Source organism: Oryzias latipes, chromosome 4 (assembly GCF_053564925.1).
Source record: "Oryzias latipes strain Hd-rR chromosome 4, Olatipes_Hd-rR_3.1".
NCBI lineage: Eukaryota > Metazoa > Chordata > Actinopteri > Beloniformes > Adrianichthyidae > Oryzias > Oryzias latipes.
Genome location: NC_136240.1, coordinates 1,553,172 through 1,576,298, shown reverse-complemented (window position 1 = coordinate 1,576,298; position 23,127 = coordinate 1,553,172). Strand labels below are relative to the sequence as shown.

Genomic DNA, 23,127 nt, shown 5'->3' with positions numbered 1-23,127 from the left:
GCTCCACATGTGGAGACATGAAATTATAATTATAATGGACATATAGTAACATATGTGTAATTTTCAATTGAATTTAAAATTAAAGTTAGAAGTTCACATTATTACAAATTTTTTGTTACTTCAACCTTTTGTTAAGTTACTAATAATTGGAATTTATGATTATTTCAACTTAAAAAATTAAGTCTTTACATCTTATGCCTGAGTTGGGAATGGTTAAGATTCACAGTTAGGATTACGTGACATTTTAGGTCACTGTTACTTACATCTGAGTTGGTCAAAATTACGATTCAAAGTTGATCCAACTTGAACTTTTAAGTTAATACAACTTCCAACTGAGTTAGAAGAACTTAGATAAATGAGTTTGCAAACTCCAACACAAAACTGTCCTCTAGTAACGTGTCGCATGAGTCAGAGAAAAGTGGTGAACCATGCATGGAGCTAGAAATTTTCCTGGATTATTTGATCCAACTTTTAATCTTGGAGGAGTTGAATCATTTGTATCCTGGTTGAAAGCACATGTATTTCTGGCTGAGAGATAACAGGTACTGTATACAATCTCTCAAAAAGGAAAAGAGGAACTCCATAAGCTGAAGCTTTTAGGAATTACATTTTAGCGTTAGCTAGTTTTATGGATATATTGTATCACTTCATTTCAGGTTGTAAAATTTACAATTACTGCAGTAAATTTGTGAGTTTGTAGAGTACCCAGAGTTTGTTTACTTCTCACAAGTTATAAGAATTTAACTATCCTCTTTTGAGAATGTAAAAAATTATTAAGTAATAACTATAAACTATTTTTAAATTATTTTATTACTTAGACTACAATAGAGTTAAATGTTAATTTTTTCATGTGACTTCTTTAATTGCAGAAATATTTTTTTTACCCTACTCTTATTTGAATTCAGTAATATTTGTATTTAAGTATTTTGTTACTATCATATCCCCCGGAGTATAATCGTGTTTTTAAGCCTCATAAAAACTGAAAACAACATCTTTAACCCTTGTGCTATCCTATGACCCCACCCTTCCATTGACGTGTTCTCCCTACCATGACAAAGGTGGATAAAGGTGGAAAGATTTCATGTAATCCATGGACACCAGTGAAGATCACAAATCATTGAAGAAAAAAGGTTCCAAGCACTGTGTAGTGGGTCTAGATCAGTGTGTTTCAACCTTTTTTGAGCCAAGGCACACTTTAACCTTGACAAAAATCCTGCGGCACATCAGCATCAAAAAAACAAACAAAAAAGAGAAACTCATAGTCTGTATTGATCTACAGTCCCTCCATGATCTCACGAGCATTTTCGTGATAATTGTGGCAGAAAAAGTTGGAAGCTGCAGCTGTTTTTCCTAATAGATGTAATAAAAGTTAAGTTAGAAGATTTAAAAACTGTTTATTTGTGTTCGTTGTGGTTTCAAGACGTTAAGAGGAGAGACTCATTGTGCGCCGAGACGCTGTCCCTTTAACCTGATGCATCATGGGAGATGTAGTGCAAAATTCCACCGAATGCTGAAAGACCAGCGTCTCTGAGCTTCATTATTTTGTTTACTTTTTCCACATTCTGAAACCGGATTCTGTGGAAAGCTACACCAGTAAAGACGAGCTTTAGCTGGTATTTTTGTTAGAACTGAGAGACTTAATGAACAGAATTGAAACAAGGAAGTGAAGACTTTAACCACTTCTGATTGGTCAGACTGATGACATGTGATTAAGAATCCAAGAATGATTGGTGGAGACAGTTAAAGGGGCGGGACTTTTCCAAAAATAGAGCTGAAGCTGTGGCTAAATCGCGGTACCGTCATTCTGATCAAAGTGTCTTTAATAGAATCAAATAAACACAAAGAAAAAAGTATTTTATGATCTTTCATATTCCTAACTACTCAGTGTTTTATCAGGGCCTGTTTGGATGAACACAGAGCTGATATCCTGGAGATGGAAAATGTTTTTAGATCAGTTAATAAGGGCAATTTCCCACGGCACACTAGTGTGCCGCGGCACACTGGTTGAAAAACACTGGTCTAGATGACCCAACTCCCAATGTTAAAGCGCCTAGGATAGCACAAGGGTTAAACTAAAAAAGGATTTCTTGTGTATTTCTCTTTAACCAGACCAGACCTCTGTACTGCAGAATCAACCTATGGATAATCTTTGGTCATGCAGCATCCATCGGCTATGAGGTCAGAACAGTCTCATAATTCAGAATCGGCAGCAAGCTCTGCAAACTCTGTTGATGTACAGTGAAGCTGCATCCTGAAACTCTCTCAGCAGACCACCCTGCAAGAAGTTCCAATCACCAACCACAAAGTTCCAGCCCTGGGTCTCAGTTGCAGCCCCCCATCTATGTCGATCAACTTTGTAAATAGTTGTAAATAAAAGTGTTACAATGAATTCATGAGAACTGCCGTTTTGGATTTATTTCTTTATTTGCATGAAAAAAACTCACATGATTTTAAAATATCAAATATGAACATAATTGATTAATTTACTTTTTCTCAGAAAGCATTGATAGGTTATTTCTTTGTTGACCATTTTTTCCCAAGAGATTGAAAAGTCTGTCAAAAGTCTCCCTCCTCTCTTGTGCTCTCAGCTCTTCTGCAGCCTCATGTCCTCCTAGAGCTAGAAGTTCATCACTATTCTTTCTTCTTTTCTTCCAGCAGGTGGCTAACTCTTTCTTTCCTTAGTTTCTTCAAGCTCCTCTCTTGTACCCATTGCTGTACTTGTCCCTGGACCTTCCTCACGGATAGAAGAAATTAGGAGAAAAAGGACTAGGGGAAGGTCTCTGTCCTAACCTAATCCCTGAGATCAAACCAGGGCCTAGTAGCACAAGTGGGCTTCCCACCAACCCCCTGTCCTGACGCTGGATACTTACAATCCTGAACACATGAAATCATAAATGACAGTTGGGGAAAAAAAGATACTCGTCCATTTCAATTAAGATTTTCCACTTCGTGAAATCGATGACGTCATAATCGCCGTAAAAAGTAGCGTGCACGTTTTCCGAATTGCTTTTAAAATCCAGAACACTACATTGTCCCGCACTATATATCGTTTTTTTAGTAGTAAAGGGTTAGGGTGGGAATTCTAACAAAGCTATTGCGATATTTTATGGTAAACAGATTCGGTTTGCCAGGTGGAGTTTCCTGTCGCTTTAATTAGTCATAGGCGGTGTCACATGACACTTCCTCCTTAAAGCCAGGAAGTGTTTGTGTTTGTGCAGAGTTTTGAAGGGCTGATGAAAATAAGGTATTGGGTGAAATTCTTTAACTTAAATTTTTTTTTCACATGTTAACTTAATCGACGGAACAAATCATTTGTGCAAATTACACTGTCGTTGCAAAATTTTAATCTCGTTTAATAACTAGCAAAAAAAGAGGCTACAACCGTTAGCATGTTCTGTTAGCAAGCTCGTTAGCAGTCGCTAAGCTAACCCTGATGTACAGTAACAATAAATCAGGAACTGTTCCGTTTTTTTTGTGGCCCTAAATATCCTTCCTTCCTTCCACACGTCAACTCTTCTTTGAACGGAAAGAAATATGTTATTTATTGGTTAGTTAAAAACAAATAAATCCTATTTACACAGTGATGTACGTTTTGACATGTTTAATTTAATTACGTTTCGATTGATGAACTTGAGCATTTTTTATAAATGCAGCATAAGCATTAACATTTTGACATTCATTGTTTTGCTGGTGGGTTTTCATACTTTTTTTTTAACATGATCATGTCCTTTTTCTACACCCCTATTCTGCCCCCTCAAGAGTATTAGAAGTATTATTATTATTATTATTATTATTATTATTATTATTATTATCATTGCTATTGGTGATCCCCTTATCTTATGTAATTTGTCTTCCCCCTATCTCCCGATTACAAAAACAGTAATTTAGTTGTACTGTACTTTTGCTGTTATAATGACAATAAATGCCTCAGATTCTGATGTTTGGGTACGTATTGTAGATTAGAAGTGAATGCTTAATGAACTTTTGTCTCATAATGCAGACAATTATTTGGTGTACATTAATAGTCATAATGGGCATTGCTGCCTAGACATTTAATTAGTAGATTCACAAGTTTATAATTTCCTGGATTATTTTCGTGTTGTTATTTTTAAGAGGAAAATAAATCTACATTTATTATAAACAAATGGAGTTGGGGGGGCCACTTCTGTGTCCTCCTGTGCTGGTCCCTAGACCAGATAAAATACAAAGATGTTCAGGAAGGTCATCAGGTGTAAAATCTCTGCAAAAAACACCTTTCAATATGCCATCAATAGTTTTAGAGCTCCACTCCTGTCACAAACATGCTATTTCAAAATTCAAACTTGATCAATGTTCTTTCTAAACCAGTTGGGTTTCTGAACAAATAAACATGTACATTATGGTGCATCTGCAAATGGCCTTATCCCAGTTTGATTTGTTAAAATAATGTGATAAGAAATGTTTCAGTCTGTGGTAATAAGTGATTTTTTTATTGTTATACATCTGTTGTGGATGCTAACTGAAGTAAAAAGAAAAGCCGATGAGACTATATTATTGATATGAATCCCTGATGCTGACATGAATCTGCATCTGTTTTGTACAACAGTGTCCACCCACCATGACAGCCATCAAACACGCTCTCCAGAGGGACATCTTCACTCCAAATGATGAGCGCCTCCTTGGTATTGTTAATGTCTGCAAGGCTGGAAAGAAAAAGAAGAACTGTTTCTTGTGTGCCACAGGTGAGTGTATGACCACCACAAATAGGATTGGCAGAATTTCTTTATGGAGTCTAATGCTTCATATTTTTTTTCTAGTTACCATAGAGAGACCTGTTCAGGTCAAAGTAGTAAAGGTAAAAAAATCTGACAAAGGTGACTTTTACAAGAGACAGCAAACTTGGGAGCTTAGAGATCTGACAGTAGTAGATGCCAAAGATGCAAGCAAGGTGAGAGTCTAACATTTAAATTCCATTAATGCTCTGTGTTTCTATAATCTGTAGCAGTGCTGACTGTCTTGCTCCTCTGCTTTAGGAAAACCCTGAATTTGACCTGCATTTTGAGAAGATCTATCGGTGGTTGGCTAGTAGTACAGCTGAGAAAAACTGCTTTATATCCTGCATTTGGAAACTGAATCAGCGTTATCTAAGGAAGAAGGTGGAGTTTGTGAATGTCAGTTCTCAGCTGCTGGAAGGTGCGTGAATCCTCTGTCCTCGATCCTCCCATATGTCTTCTTCATATTTTGTGACCTTTAAGTTATATGTAGCTTTTTTCATATGAAAATGTTTTTTGGTCTTAGAAGTAAACATAAATACTCAAACAATGAGTAGATTTTATAAAGTTAGGTAAAAAAAAGACCAGTTTCTCTTTCTTGAGATTAGCATCCAGAACACCAGACTTTAGAGCAGTTAATGCTTCAAACTACTAGAGCAAATCCAGCCCAGTTTGATTTTACCAAGACCAAACTCATAAGTGAAATATTCCAGCAGCTAAACTATTTGCATAGTGAGGAGGAGCGTGTAACTACAGCTATGATCACCTCTGACACAGTTTTAGTCATTAAGATTATTTAAGATGGTTGCTTCATGTTGACAGTTCATCTTTACTCTTATTAAGCTTAATCTTGTTTACTGCTTTTTGATGAAGGTAGACTATAAGTTGGAACAATGTTTGATGTCATTGCTCCTCTTCTTTCCCCAATACAATTGATATTGGTAAATTACACTGACCAAAAATATAAACGCAACACTTTTGTTATTGCTCCCGTTTTTTATGGTATCAACTCAAAGATGTGAAACATTTTCCACACACACAAAATAACCAGTTCTCTGAAATATTGGTCTCAAATCTGTCGAAATCTGTGATAGTGAGCACTTCTCCTTTGCCAAGACAATCCATCCCACCTCACAGGTGTGCCATATCAAGATGCTGATTAGACAGTATAATTATTGCACAGGTGTGCCTTAGACTGGCCACAAGAAAAGGCCACTCTGAAATCTTCAGTTGTACACACAGCACAATGCCACAGATGTCCAAGTTTTGAGGGAGCGTGCAATTGGCATGCTGATAGCAGGAATGTCCACCAGAGCTGTTGCTAGGGAATTGAATGTCCATTTCTCCACCATAAGCCGTCTCCAAAGGCGTTTCCGAGAATTTGGCAGCACATCCAACCGACCTCACAACCGCAGACCACGTGTAACCACACCAGCCCAAGACCTCCACATCCAGCATGTCCACCTCCAAGATCGTCTGAGACCAGCCACTCGGACAGCTGCTGAAACAATCGCTTTGCGTAACCACAGAATTTCTGCACAAACTGTCAGAAACCGTCTCAGGGAAGCTCATCTGCATGCTCGTCGTCCTCATCGAGGTCTCGACCTCACTCCAGTTCGTTGTCGTAACCGACTTGAGTGGGCAAATGCTCACATGCGATGGCGTCTGGCACGTTGGAGAGGTGTTCTCTTCACGGATGAATCCCGGTTTACACTGTTCAGGGCAGACAGCGTGTGTGGCGTCGTGTGGGTGAGCGGTTTTCTGATGTCAATGTTGTGGATCGAGTAGCCCATGGTGGTGGTGGGGTTATGGTATGGGCGAAGAACACAGGTGCATTTCATTGATGGCATTTTGAGTGCACAGAGAAACTGTGACGAGATCCTGGGGCCCATTGTTGTGCCGTACATCCAACAACATCACCTCATGTTGCATCATGATAATGTTGCAAGGATCTGTACACAATTCTTGGAAGCTGAAAACATCCCAGTTCTTGCATCGCCAGCATACTCACCGGACATGTCACCCATTGAGCATGTTTGGGGTGCTCTGGATCGGCGTATACGACAGCGTGTTCCAGTTCCTGCCAATATCCAGCAACTTCGCACAGCCATTGAAGAAGAGTGGACCAACATTCCACAGGCCACAATAGACAACCTGATCAACTCTATACGAAGGAGATGTGTCGCACTTCATGAGGCAAATGGTGGTCACACCAGATACTGACTGGTTGTCTGAGTCCCCTGACCCCCTCAATAAAACAAAACTGAAGATTTCAGAGTGGCCTTTTCTTGTGGCCAGTCTAAGGCACACCTGTGCAATAATCATGCTGTCTAATCAGCATCTTGATATGGCACACCTGTGAGGTGGGATGGATTGTCTTGGCAAAGGAGAAGTGCTCACTATCACAGATTTAGACAGATTTGTGACCAATATTTCAGAGAACTGGTTATTTTGTGTATGTGGAAAATGTTTCACATCTTTGAGTTCATACCATAAAAAATGGGAGCAATAACAAAGTGTTGCGTTTATATTTTTGGTCGGTGTATAAAACACAGGGTCTTGGTTCATTGGAATGTTTTCAAAATCTCACGCTCACATCAATGTTTCTGTTTCATATCTTGATGATCTTTTATTTATGATTGTATTACTTTGTTTATTTTCAAGATGTTTGAAGAACATTTTTCTTTTTTGTATCATGGTTTGTGGTATTTTTTTCTGTTTTAAATTCTTCTTTACTCTCACTTTTCCCTCTAAAACTTTCTCTGGCCAGAACTTCCAAAAGCAGAAGGTTGGTAGGACAAATTCTGCTCCCTTTCGGTCGTATTTTCATGACGTCACTGCCATTTCATTTAGACTCATGCCCTCCTGATTCCTCTCATTTCAGTCATTTCATTACATGTGGGAGGGGGGGCTTTTGATTACTCTAAAGCATCTTTTAGGCCCTTAAAACATATTTTTTACTTGTAAACTCCAGGTTTGTTTATAGAATTTCTTTAGAGGTATCTGTTCATTAATGCATCATCAGGTTTCTCATATCTTTAGCCTTAGTCACAACTGCCCTTACGGGTGGATACGAGATGTCTGTAGGGAAAAAAAAAAGGGAAAACCTTTACGGGGCATGCAGGTGGCTCAATGAAAATTCAAAATCGTAGACCGCTCAGTGGCCCGTTTACAGAAAATGTTTGTAAACCTTTTTTTTCTATGGACGTGCTGTGGGCGACAGGTTGTAGGGAACACTTATGCAACACGTTTTTTAACCCACCTGAATCTTTTCCACTGAGCCTGTTAGAAATGATAAGTGCGTGCTCCTTGCATGCGACCTGACTGTTAGAAATGAGGAAATTAAATGGTTAGAGCGTTATTTGTGTGGGTGTCCTATGGGCAGTTGCATATCAGCTGCACTCCTAATGTGTGCTGCAATGGTGTGCGTTTGGTAAGGCGCCAGTACTCGCTCCTTACTAATGACTGGAGTGTGGCATTTAGTACACTGTACGACTGTATCACCAGTGCGTCATAAATGCATGTACCTCGCATTCTCCTTACAAATACTTCACAATACACTTACTTCACACAAGACAATGATATGAGCCTCAAGAGAACTGCCAAACGAACCTGCACTCTCTTTAAGATGCAGCCGCTTCTCTTTATGACTTTCATGGGCCTGGATAACCCAAAAAGCCGCAGCACCTCTACTGATCAACCCCCATATGGGAGCATGTGACTAAGGCTCTAGTTCAGTTTCTTTTACCTTAGAAGTTACTGATTCTTTTTTCTAGTTTTATTTCATAAGTAGACATTTTTATTCTGTTGTCTTCATCTCACTACCGTAGGTTGTTTCCATTTTGTGATTATTTTAGTCATTGTAAACATGTACTTCTTCAAAACTATTTCAAGGTAGTGCACATTCAGGTATCCCAGAACTGACGAGACTTAAGTTTGTCCTGAAATCTCTGATTATGTTTATAAGCCTTCGTCTTGTGTTTTTGTTTGTTTTTCTGTTTGTTTATTCAGAGTCTGTGCCAAGTGGCGAGAGTCAAAGTGTCGCAGGGGGCGATGAGGATGCTTTGGATGACTACCAGGAGCTCAGCACCCGAGAGGAGCAGGACATTGAGAGCATGATGGAGATGTGCGAGTATGCCATCTCTAACGCTGAGGCTTTTGCAGAAAAGCTCTTCAAGGAACTGCAGGTCTTAGATGGGGTGAGTAATACAACCAACTATTTCAGAGCCATATTTATCATCTTTGTCAATATTCATCTTCTGTCTCTTTTAGGCCAACATTCAGTCCATCATGGCGTCAGAGAAGCAGGTGAATATCCTGATGCAGCTGCTAGATGAGGCACTTGGAGAGGTGGACACCATAGAGGGGAAACTGAGTAGCTATGAGGAAATGCTTCAGAGCGTCAAGGAGCAGATGGACCAGATCTCTCAGAGCAACCGCCTAATTCAAATCAGCAACACTAACAACGGCAAACTTCTGGATGAGATCCAGTTCTTAGTGGTAACAAATTCTTTGAATCAGTCCAGAGGTGTCAGAGAATTGAGCTTGAGTTTCTCAGATGGGCTTTGACTCACTTTTTCATGCAGAATTACATGGACTTGTCTAAGGGACACATCAGAGCTCTGCAGGATGGGGACCTCACCTCCTCTAAAGGAATTGAGGCCTGCATCAACGCCTCTGAAGCCCTTCTGCAGTGCATGAATGTTGCCCTCCGACCAGGTAAATTTACATGAAGCCTTGTTATCGTGATCGTCTGTTTTTTGTCTTCGTTTGAATGGAAAGTTGTGCACCTTTCTCTGTTCAGGCCATGAAAAGCTGTTGTCTGTGAAACAACAGCAGCAGATGTTTACCGATCTGAGGGACACATTTGCCCGCCGCCTCACCAATCACCTCAACAACGTGTTTGTCCACCAGGTAACACACTCGCCATTATTAGAACTTCTTTACCAGTACTTCTGCTGAGGTTTACAAAAAAAGGAAGAATACAGTCAGAGACATCTAAAAGCTGCTATGAGATGTGGATTTAATGTTGTATTTCCATGTAAAAAAAATTCAAGTACGAACTTTTCTTTTTAAAATAATCATGGAGGAAATACTTTTTTGATACCTTGCTGATTTTGAAGGTTTGCTTACTTAAAAATAGACAGCCTGTCATCCTAATGATAGGTTCATTTGAACAGTGAGAAATTGAAAATGTCTTTAATGAATTAATATGCATTTATTTGCATTTCACTGAGGGAAATAAGTACGGTATTTGATGCCCAAGTAACCATTAAGAGTTCTGTTTCGCACAGACCAATTAGATTCGCTTAATCAACCTGTTACCTGAATTGAAGACGCCTGTCCACAGAATCAGTCCATTAGTCAGACTCCAAACTCTCCAACATGGGAAACACTAAAGAGCTTTCAGTGGATTAAAGGGCGACGATTGTACTCTTGCACAAGACCAGAATGATTTGCAGAACCATCAGCAAGAAGCTGGGGGTTAAGGTGACAACTGCAATTGGTATAAAATACATGAACATGACCATCAATCCACCTACAGTCAGGACCATAAATATGTTGACATAGATGTGAAAAACTAAAGCATTTTCTAAACACAATCCCTTCATTTCATGGGCTGGTAAGTAATTGGACAAATTAAATAACTGAACAACAAAATGGTCATTACTCACTTCCCATGAGTCTTGGGGGCTTAAGGTGGGGCTATCCCTCAGGTCGCCACACTGTGTTGTAGATTGAGGATGTACAGTGAGGTCAATAAGTATTTGATCACCCTGTGATTTAGCAAGTTCTCCCTCTTAGAAAACATGGAGGGGTCTAAAATTTTCATCATAGGTGCATTTCCACAGTGAGAGACAGAATCTGAAGAAACATTCAGAAATCACGTTGTATGATTTTTTTTTAAACGATTTATTTGTATATTACTGTGAAAAATAAGTATTTGATCACTTGATTATCAGATAGATTTCTGATCAGCAAAGACCTGCTGTTCTGCTTTTAAATAGTCCAACTCCACTCTGCTCATGATTCTAAATTAGTGGCACCTGTTTGAGGTGGTTAGCTTGCATAAAGGCACCTGTGCCCCCCCCCACAATCAGTCAGAAGTCTAACTATCAACATGGGCAAAACCAAAGAGCTGTCATAAGACGCAAGAGATAAAATTGTAGACCTTCATAAAGCTGGAAGTGGCTACGGGGCAATTGCCAAGCAGCTTGGTGAGAAAAGAACAACTGTTGGAGCAATTGTCAGAAAATGGAAGAGGCTAATGATGACTGTCAATGTCCCTCGGACTGGGGCCCCTTGCAAGATCTCACCTTGTGGGGTATCGATGATGCTAAGGAAGGGGAAGAATCAGCCCAGGACTACACAGGAGGAGCTGGTCAATGACCTGAAGAGAGGTGGGACCACCGTTTCCAAGGCTACTATAAGTAATACATTAAAACGTCATGGTTTAAAATCATGTATCGCATGGAAGGTTCCCCTGCTGAAGTCAGCCCATGTCAAGCCCCGTCTGAAGTTTGCCAATGACCATCTTGATGATCCAGAGGAGTCATGGGAGAAAGTCTTGTGGTCAGTAAGAAGCCTTGTAAGAAGCATATCAAAATAGAACTTTTTGGTCTTAACTCCATTCGGCGTGTTTGGAGGAGAAAGGAGGAGCATCATCCCAAGAACACTATACCTACAGTGAAGCACGGGGGTGGAAGTATCATCTGCACAGGGGACAGGACGACTGCACTGTGTGAAGGAGAGGATGAACTGGGCTCTGTATTGTGAGATATTGAGAAAAAAGCTCCTTACCTCAGTCAGAGCGTTGTAGATGGGTCATGGCTGGGTCTTTCAGAATGACAATGACCCGAAGCACACAGCCAAGAAAACCAAGGAGTGGCTCCGTAAGAAGCATATTAAGGTTCTGGAGTGGCTTAGCCAGTCTCCAGACCTAAATCCAATAGAGAACCTTTGGAGGGAGCTGAAACTCCGTGTTGCTCTGCGACAGCCCCGAACCCTGACAGATCTAGAGAAGATCTGTGTGGAGGAGTGGGCCAAAATCCCTGCTGCAGTGTGTAGAAACCTAGTGAAGAACTACAGGAACCGTTTGACCTCTGTAATTGTTAACAAAGGCTTCTGTACCAAATATTAAAGTTGTTTAACCCAAGTGATCAAATACTTATTTGTCACAGTAATGTACAAATAAATTGTTTAAAAAAATTGTACAACATGATTTCTGAATGTTTTTTCAGATTCTGTCTCTCACTGTGGAAATGCACCTATGATAAAAATTTTAGACCCCTCCATGTTTTCTGGGAGAACGTGGGAGAACTTTCTAAATCACAGGGTAATCAAATACTTATTGACCTCACTGTATATGTGCTGAAACCGCGTGCATGTTTAAAAAAGAGGAGGGAGCTGCAACGGAAGGAGGGGAGAACGGGAGAGCAGCTCCTATCTCCTTCCGCGGCAGCAATATGGTAGTAAAGGGGCTGGTTAATAAAACATACCAGTAAAAGAGAGCAGTAGTGACTTTAAAGCGCCCCTATCAGCGCGGCATGCGCTAGAAGTTTCCTTCCACAACAGTGTCACACCGTTGCTCCGCGGACGCCTCTGCGCTCCGCCCTTGCCCCGCGGGCTCCTTGTCTTTCCCTTCCTATCTTCTCCGACACCCCTCGCGAGGGGGGCACCAGGGAAGAGCACTTCGTGCCCCCTGACGTCCAGTCCCTGCACGCGGGGCGCGGCTGCTGGTGGACGGAGCGAACCGTGTCTCTGAGCAGCGCAGCCGGACTTAATTTTTTGTGTTCGAGGGGCGGGGAGGATGCTTTGTTACGGGAGGGAGGCTACAGACTGCCATCTGTCCCGCAGCACTATGTGAACGAGCAGCCGAATTCAGGAGAACCACGTCTCCATCTCACACAGCGGCTTTTTGGCAGTGTGTGAGCTCTTCAAAGCAAAATGCCGCTCAGTCCTTAGAAACCGTTCAAACACGTGGATTTGTGTTTCTAGTCGTGTCCTGACAAAAGAAAGGCTTATGTTATTCCCACATATTTACGTTCAGCCAAGCTGCAGATTGTGGCATTTCCTGCATCAATTTTATGTTCATCCAGGCTAAATGTTGTTGTTAGCGCATGTTAGCCTTCACCTAACCATTCTTCCGGTTTCGTTCTGCCGCAAAAAAGCACTGACCACACGGATAAAAAATAAAATGATGAGCTAACAGGCGCTTCATAATAACCATAACAATAATATAAGCATGCGGTGGGGGGGTTCATATTACACCTGAGCCGGGGGTGTTCGTGTCCCTGGGGGGTGGGTCCTGGTCCTTGCCCCTGGGCGCTGGGCCCCGCCAAACTTCCAACATGGCCGAGCCTGGTCGGGCCATATTTATAACATCCCTTGTGGGCCGCCCTTTTTTCCCCGGGGTTCCCCCCTCCTGGGCGGGGGCGGCGGGCCCCTGCCTTGCTCCTACCTGGACCAACCGTGGGCCGGGTGGGTGGCTGCCTGGAGTGCGGAGCGGGTCTCCCTTGGGGGGTCCTGGCTCGTACCTGGGGTCGGGGCGGGGGGATGCCCGGAACTCCTGGGTGGTGGTGGGGTGCTCGTCTGGGGCTGTGGGCGTCCCTCTCCGGTGGGGCCCTGCGTTGGGCTCTTCCGGCGCGGCGGGGGGCTGCTTTCCTGGCTGGGCTGGGGCGGCGCTCTCTTTCCCTCTGCGCCTCCCTGCTCTCTGGCTCTGGGGGCCTCGCGGCGGTCCTGCTGGCCCTGGCCTGGGTGGCGGTCTTGGTCGCCCGGGGGGCGGTTGTTCCCTGCCTGTTCCCGTGTGGCATTGGGGGAATTCCGGCTGCCGCTGCTGCTGCGGCGGGGGTCTGGGTGTGGGGGTGGCTGGGCGCTCCTCCTCCTTCTTTTCACATTCCACCATCCATTTTAGAAGAACATAAACACTCACCTGAGCACAGGTGTTAGCTCACCTTTGCACTAATAGTTTGCATGATTGAATGAATGAAAGATTTCACACTAGTTGGTTTAAAGGCATAGGTATGCGTTCGTGAACACTATCTGTTTTGTGTGCATGTTGACATGTGGACATTTTTGCGGCTAGCAGGTGTGTTGATAATATTTGAGTGTGTGTGAACAGGCCCCGCCCTTTTTGTACTACATTTGAACCGTACCGTAACGATAAACAACCAGTAAACCTGTCTGCTCTATGCTGCTTCATGGTCTTACCCCCCTTCCCCTCCTATTATCACCCTCCTACCCCCCCCTCTCTCTAACGTCCCTCTCTCTTCTTCCCCTCTTTCCTTTTCCGTCCAGTCCAACACCAAAGATTTTCAAACATGATTGAAATTAATAAAGTTTGGCCTCAATTACAAAAGGGGTTTATTCAGACATACCTTTGGTTTGTCTGAAGATGAATAACCCCTCTTGTTAAAATATGTCCAACACAAGAGGCCCTCAGCTCTCATCTGTTTGCCTAGCTGTTGGACAGGACAAGTTAAAAAAAAAAAAAAAAAATATATATATATATATATATATATATATATATATATAAGCATGTTTAAAAGATCATCTCGTATATTACGGATCTGCTAAATAGATGGTCTAGTGTCACTCTGACTTCTCTCCTAAATTCCCTCCTGAGCATACGCTGTTCTCTCCGTCACGCAGCAGACCGGCTTTTCCAAACCCGTCGATGATAGTGGATTTTTTCACACTGCTTTTAATGATTGCTTTTAACTTGAAAGCTGCGTCATATTGTAGTGGCGGTCACGCTGGGTTTAATGGCACCAAAGGATTGTGGGATGGGGCTTGGCATGGGTGTTTCTTTTATTGGACCAAGTGTCTAATAGCTAAAGTGAGCTCCATGCTGTTTGGCTAGTTGTAGGTGTGTCTAAAACAAAAGGGCTTGTTGCTGGAAGTTGGATCATGCATTCAGCCTCTCCTACGAGACTGTGCGTGCACTTCCGGCGGCCGTCAAATAAATCCATAAATTAGCCGCATCATTGAATAAGCCGCAGGGTCGAAAGCGTATGACAGCTTATAGTCCGGAAATTTCGGCATTTGGTTGAAAAGCCTTTGTTGGCAATGACAGCCTGAAGTCTTGAACTCATGGACATCACCAGATGCTGGGTTTTCTCCTTCTGAATGCTCTGCCAGGCCTTTACTGCAACGGCTTTCAGTTGCTGTTTGTTGTGGGCCTTTCTGTCTGAAGTTTAGTCTTCAACAAGTGAAATGCGGCTCAATTCGGTTAAGATCAGGTGACTGACTTGGCCATTCCAGAATATTCCACTTCTTTGCTTTAATAAACTCCTGAGTTGCTTTGGCTGTATGTTTTGGGTCGTTGTCCATCTGGATTATGAAACGCCGTCCAATCAGTTTGGCTGCATTCACCTGGATCTGCGCAGACAGTCTGTCTCTGAACACCTCAGAATTCATTGGGCTGCTTCTGTCCTGTGTCACGTCATCAATAAACACTAGTGTCCCAGTGCCACTAGCAGCCATGCACGCCCAGACCATTCAATTCAATTCAATTCAATTCAATTCAATTCAATTTTATTTGTATAGCCCAAAATCACAACAGTCGTCTCGATGGGCTTTGAAGTAAAACATGAACTCAAAAGGATCACGAATACAAAGAGTTTAATAGGAAAATACTTAAAATGAACTAACAAACTGACTAAGCTATACTGGCATCCCTGCCCTTAGACCCCCCTTCGCGGTAAGGAAAAACTCCCAAAAAAAACGGATTCCGGAAAAAATGAAGAAACCTCAGGGGTGCCCACATGAAGGAGGGATCCTCCCCCAGGACGGACAGGCGATTTACCAGAACTCTTAGCGAAGAATTAACTTATCTAAATCTACAACTACATATATAAAATCAACCAGACGAGCTTCATCCAGCCGTAGTTGGGGGGACAGTCAAAGGCGGGAGTCGAGCCGGAGACAGGAACCACGGCCAGGTGTAGGAGCAGGAGCAGAGACGAGGTACTCTGTCAGGTACAGAGCAGAGACGACCCAGAGACGAGCCAGAGGCAGGATCCACAGCCAGGTGTAGGAGCAGGAGCAAAGGCGAGGTAGACTGTCAGCAACTGGAGCACGGATGAGCCAACAGGAGTCTGGAAGCACTCCCACTCCCCAGGAGGGGAGAGGAAAAGAGGGACAATACATGAATCTCACTGCACCAAACAGAGGCATGGAGAACTAAATGATGAATAATGATCAAGAATGGAGAAGAGAGGAAGGGTAGAAGTAGAAGAGAAAAGAGGACAGAACCCCAGAGCACCATAGTTACCCCAGCTTCAACTTCTAGCAGCCTTTTAAAACAAATAGTTACTATTAAGTTTAATTTAAACAAATTAACATTAAGTTAAATAATCTCTGAATACTAACTAGTCTGACAATAAGCCTGTCCAAAGAGGAATGTTTTAAGTCTAACTTTGAATGTAGAAACTGAGTCGGCCTCTCTTACATGAGCTGGGAGTTTATTCCATAAGACAGGGGCTTGGTGGCTAAATGCTCTACTTCCAACCGTACTTTTACTAATTCTAGGAACCACAAGCAGTCCTGCATTTTGCGAGCGAAGTGTTCTGTTTGGGTGGTAAGGGACTATGAGGTCCTTAATATAGGACGGGGCCATTCCATGTCAGGCCTTATAGGTTAACAGGAGGATCTTGAACTTAATTCTAGAATCAACTGGGATCCAGTGAGGTGAAACCAACACAGGAGTGATGTGATCTCTTCTGCTAGTTCCAGCTAACAATCTAGCTGCTGCGTTCTGAACAAGCTGGAGACTTCTTAAGGAACTCTTAGGACACGCTGCTAACAAGGAGTTACAGTAATCCAGTCTAGTGGAATTGGGGGGCTATACTTATGCCATCCAAGGAGACTATCTGAGCAGACAGAGCATCTCTGAGGTTTTTAGGACCAAGTATAATGACCTCAGTTTTTTCTGGGTTCAAGAGGAGGTAATTAATTGACATCCAGGTCTTGATGTCACTGATGCAGGCGTTCACTTTCTCTATCTGGTCATTCTGGTCAGGCTTCATGGATGAATACAACTGCGTATCGTCGGCATAACAATGAAAATTAATGCTGTGTTTCCTGATTATGTTTCCTAGGGGTAGCATATAAAGCGTAAACAGGATCGGTCCCAAGACTGAGCCCTGTGGGACTCCATAGTTGACTCGAGTGCACTGAGAGGAATGGCCATTTACATTAACGAACTGATACCTATCGGACAGATAGGATTTAAACCACTGGAGAGTAGATCCTCTGATCCCAATGTCCTGCTCTAGTCTATGGAGTAACATACTGTGGTCGATAGTGTCAAAGGCTGCACTGAGGTCCAACAGGACCAGAATAGAAAGTAGTCCCTTTTCTGAGGCCAATAACAAGTCATTAGAGACTCTAACTAATGCAGTTTCCGTACTGTGGTGGGGTCTAAACCCCGACTGAAAGTCTTCAAAGTGGCTGTAGGTGGCAGTAAAGCTGCTTAACTACAACTCTTTCTAGGATTTTAGAAATAAAGGGCAGGTTTGATATTGGTCTATAGTTGGCCAAGATGCTAGGATCCAAACTGGGCTTTTTCAGAAGAGGTTTAACAACTGGATATTTAAAAGACTGTGGCACGTAACCCATTTCCAGAGAGGTATTTATCATTGTTAATATGGGATCATTAATTAGGGGAAAAGTTTCTTTAAAAAGTCTAGTGGGAATTGGGTCTAACAGACACGTTGAGGATTTGCAGGACGTAATAATTGATGTTATTTCCGCTTGATCCACAATAGTGAAGCAGTCTAATGTTACAGAGGTTTCTATGGATGCCTCCATTTCTACCGCTTCAGCCTGTTCTGGGCTGATAGTAGGAATAACTTGATTTAACTTATGTCTAATATTTGAGATTTTACTATCAAAAAATGTAAGAAAATCATCAGAGCTGAGAGAAACGGGAACTTGTGGTTCTAATGAGCTCTGACTGCGAGTTAATTTAGCAATAGTGCTAAAAAGAAATCTTGGATTGTTGCCATTCTCTGATATTAAGGTTGAATAGTACTGGCTTCTAGCTCTACGCAGGGCTTTTTTATAATTTAATAGGCTATGTTTCCAGATATCCAGAGACTGCTCTGAACCGGAGTGGCGCCATTCTCTTTCCAACTTACGGGTTTCTTGTTTAAGAGAACAAGTTTCAGCGTTAAACCACGGTGCTACTAGGTTTTGTCTAACAAACTTAGGTTTCAGGGGGGCAACAACATCGAGTGTACTCCTGAGGGATTGTAAGGCATCATTTTTTTTTTTTTTTTTTTTTTCTTTATTGTAAGGCATCATTAACAAAGTGGTCATTTATACTAGGACTGATGCTATGGGAGCTGGACTCAGAGTATTTTCTCAGAATATCACTAAGTACTGGCTGAACTGTGTGTTTAAACTCAGACACAGAACGGTCAGTTAAGGTTCTTCTAAGCTGTTTCTTATTCACTGGGGCAGAAGGATGTTCCAGTGTAAACTGGAAGGTAATCATAAAGTGATCAGAAATGATGGGGTTAAGAGGAAGGACACTCAGCTGGCTGATCTCTATACCATGGGTTAGAACAAGGTCCAGGGTGTGCTTATGACAGTGAGTGGGTTCATTCACACTTTGGGTGAAACCAACATCATCTAATAAAGCTGCAAAAGCCTTTTCTAGGCAGTCACTGGGGTCATCAACATGAATATTAAAATCCCCTAATATTATAGTTTGATCAGAATCTAAGACAATAGTCGATAGGAAGTCGGAAAACGCAGTTAAAAATTCTGAATATGGGCCGGGGGGGGCGATAAATAATTATGAGTAAAACAGGTTTTCGAGTTTTCCTGTTTGGGTGATTTATAGACAATATGATGCTTTCAAATGAATTTTAAGCATTTTTAACTTTAGGGCTGAGAAGTAAGCTAGACTGTGATATTACTGCCAAACCACCTCCTTTCCCTGAAATCCTGGATTTCTGATAGTTAGCATAAGTGGGGGGGGTTGCTTCATTCAATCTAAAATAGTCATCCTGTTGGAGCCAAGTTTCTGTTAAGGCTAAAAGACTAAGGTTGTTATCAATGATTAACTCATTGACTAATAGGGACTTGGAGGAAATGGATCGAATGTTTAATAAACCGCATTTAATGACATCATAATTCTGCTTGTGAGAACTGCTGTCTGTCACTGTAAGGTTTCTATGACGCGCTCCTTTTATTTGTCTTTCAGCACATAAGCTGAAGCTCGGACCTGCTTGACTTTCCCTGCATGGGTTTTGCACCGGCACTAACCCTAAAGGAGGCGCAGAGGAGCATTTTACACTGCTGCTCTGTGCCCGGGTCTCGTCTCTGGATTGTCAGGTTAACAGACTAATCCTAGCAGAAATGTTTCTAGAAAGAAGAGCGGCACCGTCCCGAGTGGGATGGACGCCGTCTCTCCGCATGAGACCGGGCTTCCCCCAAAACGCGCTCCAGTTATCCACAAAACAAACGCCGTTTTCTGGGCACCATCTAGAGAGCCAGCGGTTAAATGATGAAAAGCGGCTGTACATTTCATCACTGACTAAGTTCGGCAGATCACACTGCCTCCACCGTGTTTTACTGATGATTTTTAGCAAAGTCCAATCTAGCCTTCCTATTCTTGAGGCTTATGAGTGGCTTGCATCTTGCAGTGTACCCTCTGGATCTACTTTCATGCAGTTTTCTTTTGATGGTAGACTTGGATATTGATACACCTACCTCCTGGAGAGTGTTGTTCACTTGGTTGGCTGTTGTGAATGGGTTCCTCTTCCCCATGGAAATGATTCTGCCATCATCCACCACTGTTGTCTTCCGTGGACGTCCAGGTCTTTTTGCGTTGTTGAGTTCACCCGTGTTTTCTTTCTCTCTCAGGATGTACCACACTGTTGATGTTGCCACTCCTAATACTGTAGCGATTTCTGGCATGTTTTCTTCTGTTTTCTCAGCTTAATGATGGCTCCTTTTCACCTGCATGGAGAGCTCCTTTGACCGCATGTTGTCTGTTCACGGCAAAATCTTCCAAATGCAGCACGAGTCCTCTAATCAACTCCAGGCCTTTCATCTGCTTCACTCATAATGAAATAACAAGGGAATTGCCCACACCTGCCCATGCAATAGCATGAAAGTCAATTGTCCAATTACTTACGAGCCCATGAAATGAAGGGATTGTGTTTAAAAAATGCTTTAGTTTTTCACATTTTTCTGCAATCTTTTTGTTCAACACATGGAATAAAAGCTGAAAGTCTGCACTTCAATGGCATCTGAGTTGTTTTATTTAAAATTCACTGTGTTGACGTACAGAAACCAAATTAGCAAAAATGTGTCTCTGTCCAAACATTTATGGTCCTGACTGTATGAAATGTCCCTGTCATATATTGATCAATGGTTTACTGTTATATGTAAAATTATACCACAATATAAAATATATAATATGTTACACCAAGGTTCCACCAAGCTATGTGTATGTAGATGAGGATGTGTATTACAACACTGTTCGTGGGTGACACCCCTCTCAAAACAGGAATGCCGGCCTGAGCACTACTGCAAGGCCTGGATGTGGCTTTTTCTTTTAGTTGGTGTGTGAGAATAAGGCCCTGTCCTTCACTTTCACGTCAGCTGACCCGACATACCCATCTCGGCTATGGTGCACCTTGATGACATGCCCAATAGGCCATAGTGCCCTTGGGAGCTGGGGATCCACGATCATGGTGACTGAGCCTTCCGTTATTGGGTCTGGTGAGGACTGCCACTTCTGACGTATTTGAAGTCTGGGAAGGTACAATTCGATGAAGCGGGTCCAGAAATGGTGTGCAAGCATCTGAGTATGTTTCCACAGTCTTTGCCCCAGGTGCTCATTCTTTGACCACTTGTGGTGGCAGTCTTCCATTGGGCCGCCCCATCAGAAGACGATTCACAGTCACGGGATCAGGGTCACTAACATTAGCAGACACATAGCCCAGACGATTCGAGTTCAGAATACTCTCCACTTCTATCAACACTGTTCGGAGCACTTCTACTTGAATGGGCTGTGCCCCACTGTCATGTACAGCACTGTCTTAACAGATCTGATCTCCCGTTCCCAGGCGCCACCAAAGTGAGGAGAAGCAGGGGGGTTGAAATGGAACTGAATCTTACTTGGGGCTAAGAGTCACTGGAGGTCTTGGCTTGGGGGGTTGGATCACTCCTTCCCTGGCTCTGGGACGGGGCGGGGCAACCCTCTTGGGGCCTGCGGTTGCTCTGAGTGACATCCACCAGGGCTACAGGGTCTGGGTGGGTTGGGGGCCTTGTTGGCCCTGTCCTGTGGGGGGCTGCCTGGGGGAAGGGGAGGGTCCACTATTGGTACGGGACCTTGAGGTTTGACGGGTTGGGGTCTCCACTGAGGCAATCGGCAGTTCGCCCCGGCTGGTTTGCTTTCTCGGCCCGTAGAGGTCTGACCAGAGCTCTCCAGGAGTGAACCCCCTTTTCTCCTGGGTGCCCTCCTCCTGGGCGGGGACGGCTGGCCCCTGCTTTGCCCCTTCCTGGACCAACCGTGGGCCGGGTGGGTGGCTGCCTGGATCGCGGAGCGGGTCTCCCTTGGGGGGTCCTGGCTCGTACCTGGGGTTGGGGCGGGGGGAACTCCTGGGTGGTGATGAGGTGCTCGTCTGGGTTTGTGGGCGCTCCTCTGGGGCGGGGCCTTGGGTTGGGCCCTCCCGGTGCGGCGGGGGGGCTGCTCTCCTGGTTGGGCTGGAGCTGCGCTCTCTGTCCCCCCATGCCTCTCTGCTCTCTGGCTCTAGGGGCCCCCATGGCGGTCCTGCTGGTCCTGGCCTGGGTGGGGGATGTGGTCGCCCGGGGGGGCGGTTGTGCTCTATCTCCTGCCGTGCGGGCATTGGGGGGGTTCTGGCTGCCGCTACTACTGCGGTGGGGGTCTTGGTGTGGGGATGGCTGGGCACTCTCCCTTATTCTTTTCGCATTACATCATCCATTTTAGAAGAACGTAAACACTCACTAGAGCACAGGTGTTAGCTCACCTTTACATAAATAGTTTGCGTGATTAAATGAAATATCACACTAGTTGGTTTGAAGGCATGCGAAGTACGCTTGTGTGAATATTATTGGTATTGTGTATATGTTGACATGGGAATATTTTTTGGAGCAAGCAGGTATGTTATAACATCTGAGTGTGTGTGTAGACAGGCCCCGCCCTTATAGATGTGTATTTCATTTGAACCTCACTGTAATGAGTATAACCATCCAGAAACTTGTTGCTTTATGCTGCTTCATGGTTTTACACCCCCCCCCCTTTCCTTTTCCGTCCGGTCCAACACAAAAGATTTTCCAATATGATGGAAATGAATAAAGTTTGGTCTCGATTACAAAAGGGGTTTATTCAGACATACCTCTTGTTTGTCTGAAGATTCATAACCCCTGTTTTTAAAATAAAATATGTCCAACAGAAAAGGCCTTCAGCCCTCATCTGTTTGCCCAGCTGTTGGACAGGACAAGTTAAAAAAAAAAAAAAGAGTCACTGGAGGTCTGGAGACATAGCAGCAAATGCCTCATTCAACTATTTCTCTCTCCACCTTTGAAATGGAGACGAGCTAGTGCCAAGTCAGCCATTTTCGGAACTGATGGCTTTGCTCTTCATTTTTGAGACTATGCAGGTTCTCTGGAGTTTCCAAATTACTTTGCTGCCTCGCAGAATCCTGTATTTGCGTTGAATTTCAGCAAATACACGCTCTGGACCCGGGTACCTAAGCTCATTGACATAGTTTCTGATGAGCAGATGTGAAGGGTCTAGTACCACTGGATGGAGAGTATCATAAGCCAGAGTTTCTGAGAGACGAAGACAGCCACAAACTATGATTAGGTGCCCAGTCTAATGTATCTCAGGGGACAGCGTTAGCAAGTGACTGCTGCGTGGATTATCCTCGCCTGCCTTCAGAAGCTTTACGTCAATGGGGAAGCTATCCTCTTGAATGCCCTTGAGTAAAAACAACTAAGCTTGATGATAATCTTCAGCACTTAAAGAATTGTGCTATTTTGCCGCCCCATGCAGCTTCTCTGCTGTAGTACTAAGCAACTCCTGCTAGGAGTTACATTGGTTGAGCTCGCTTATCCTGGGACTTGCAGGTGTAGCTAACATCCCATAGAGAGTGGACTTCCTGAGCTCATTAGTGGTTGGAGCATTTTTCTCCTTAGCTGCTGGAATTGTTGGCCATGTATCTGGATGCGTGTGGAGGAAGGGGGGTCCCAAACTCCTTCTGTTTGCTTTGCTAAGATCTTGCAGGATTTTTCCTCTGGTGGGTTTTGAGCAGAGTCTACATAACGCCACTGATGATGTTGGGTTAGCTCTTGGATTTCCGCTACATGTGTGCCAACTAAGATCTTATAG

General features: G+C 43.3%; 1 protein-coding gene across 8 annotated transcripts in view; it reads left to right on the top strand.

The window, feature by feature from the left end:
* Nucleotides 1–3,005: 3,005 nt before the first annotated feature.
* Nucleotides 3,006–23,127, top strand: part of exoc1 (exocyst complex component 1) — a 34,659-nt gene continuing 14,537 nt past the window's right edge. For 4 of the 8 annotated variants that reach the window (XM_023953880.2, XM_023953878.2, XM_023953877.2 and 1 more), the window contains exons 1-9: nucleotides 3,006–3,244; nucleotides 4,586–4,721; nucleotides 4,797–4,927; nucleotides 5,013–5,172; nucleotides 7,522–7,539; nucleotides 8,763–8,950; nucleotides 9,024–9,251; nucleotides 9,338–9,470; nucleotides 9,556–9,665. In XM_023953880.2, the coding sequence (XP_023809648.1) occupies nucleotides 4,598–4,721; nucleotides 4,797–4,927; nucleotides 5,013–5,172; nucleotides 7,522–7,539; nucleotides 8,763–8,950; nucleotides 9,024–9,251; nucleotides 9,338–9,470; nucleotides 9,556–9,665 (1,092 nt within the window). In that variant the 5' untranslated portion in view covers nucleotides 3,006–3,244; nucleotides 4,586–4,597. The remainder of the gene's footprint in view (nucleotides 3,245–4,585; nucleotides 4,722–4,796; nucleotides 4,928–5,012; nucleotides 5,173–7,521; nucleotides 7,540–8,762; nucleotides 8,951–9,023; nucleotides 9,252–9,337; nucleotides 9,471–9,555; nucleotides 9,666–23,127) is intronic. The other 4 variants (XM_023953881.2, XM_023953879.2, XM_078946467.1 and 1 more) reach the window with 1 other exon arrangement.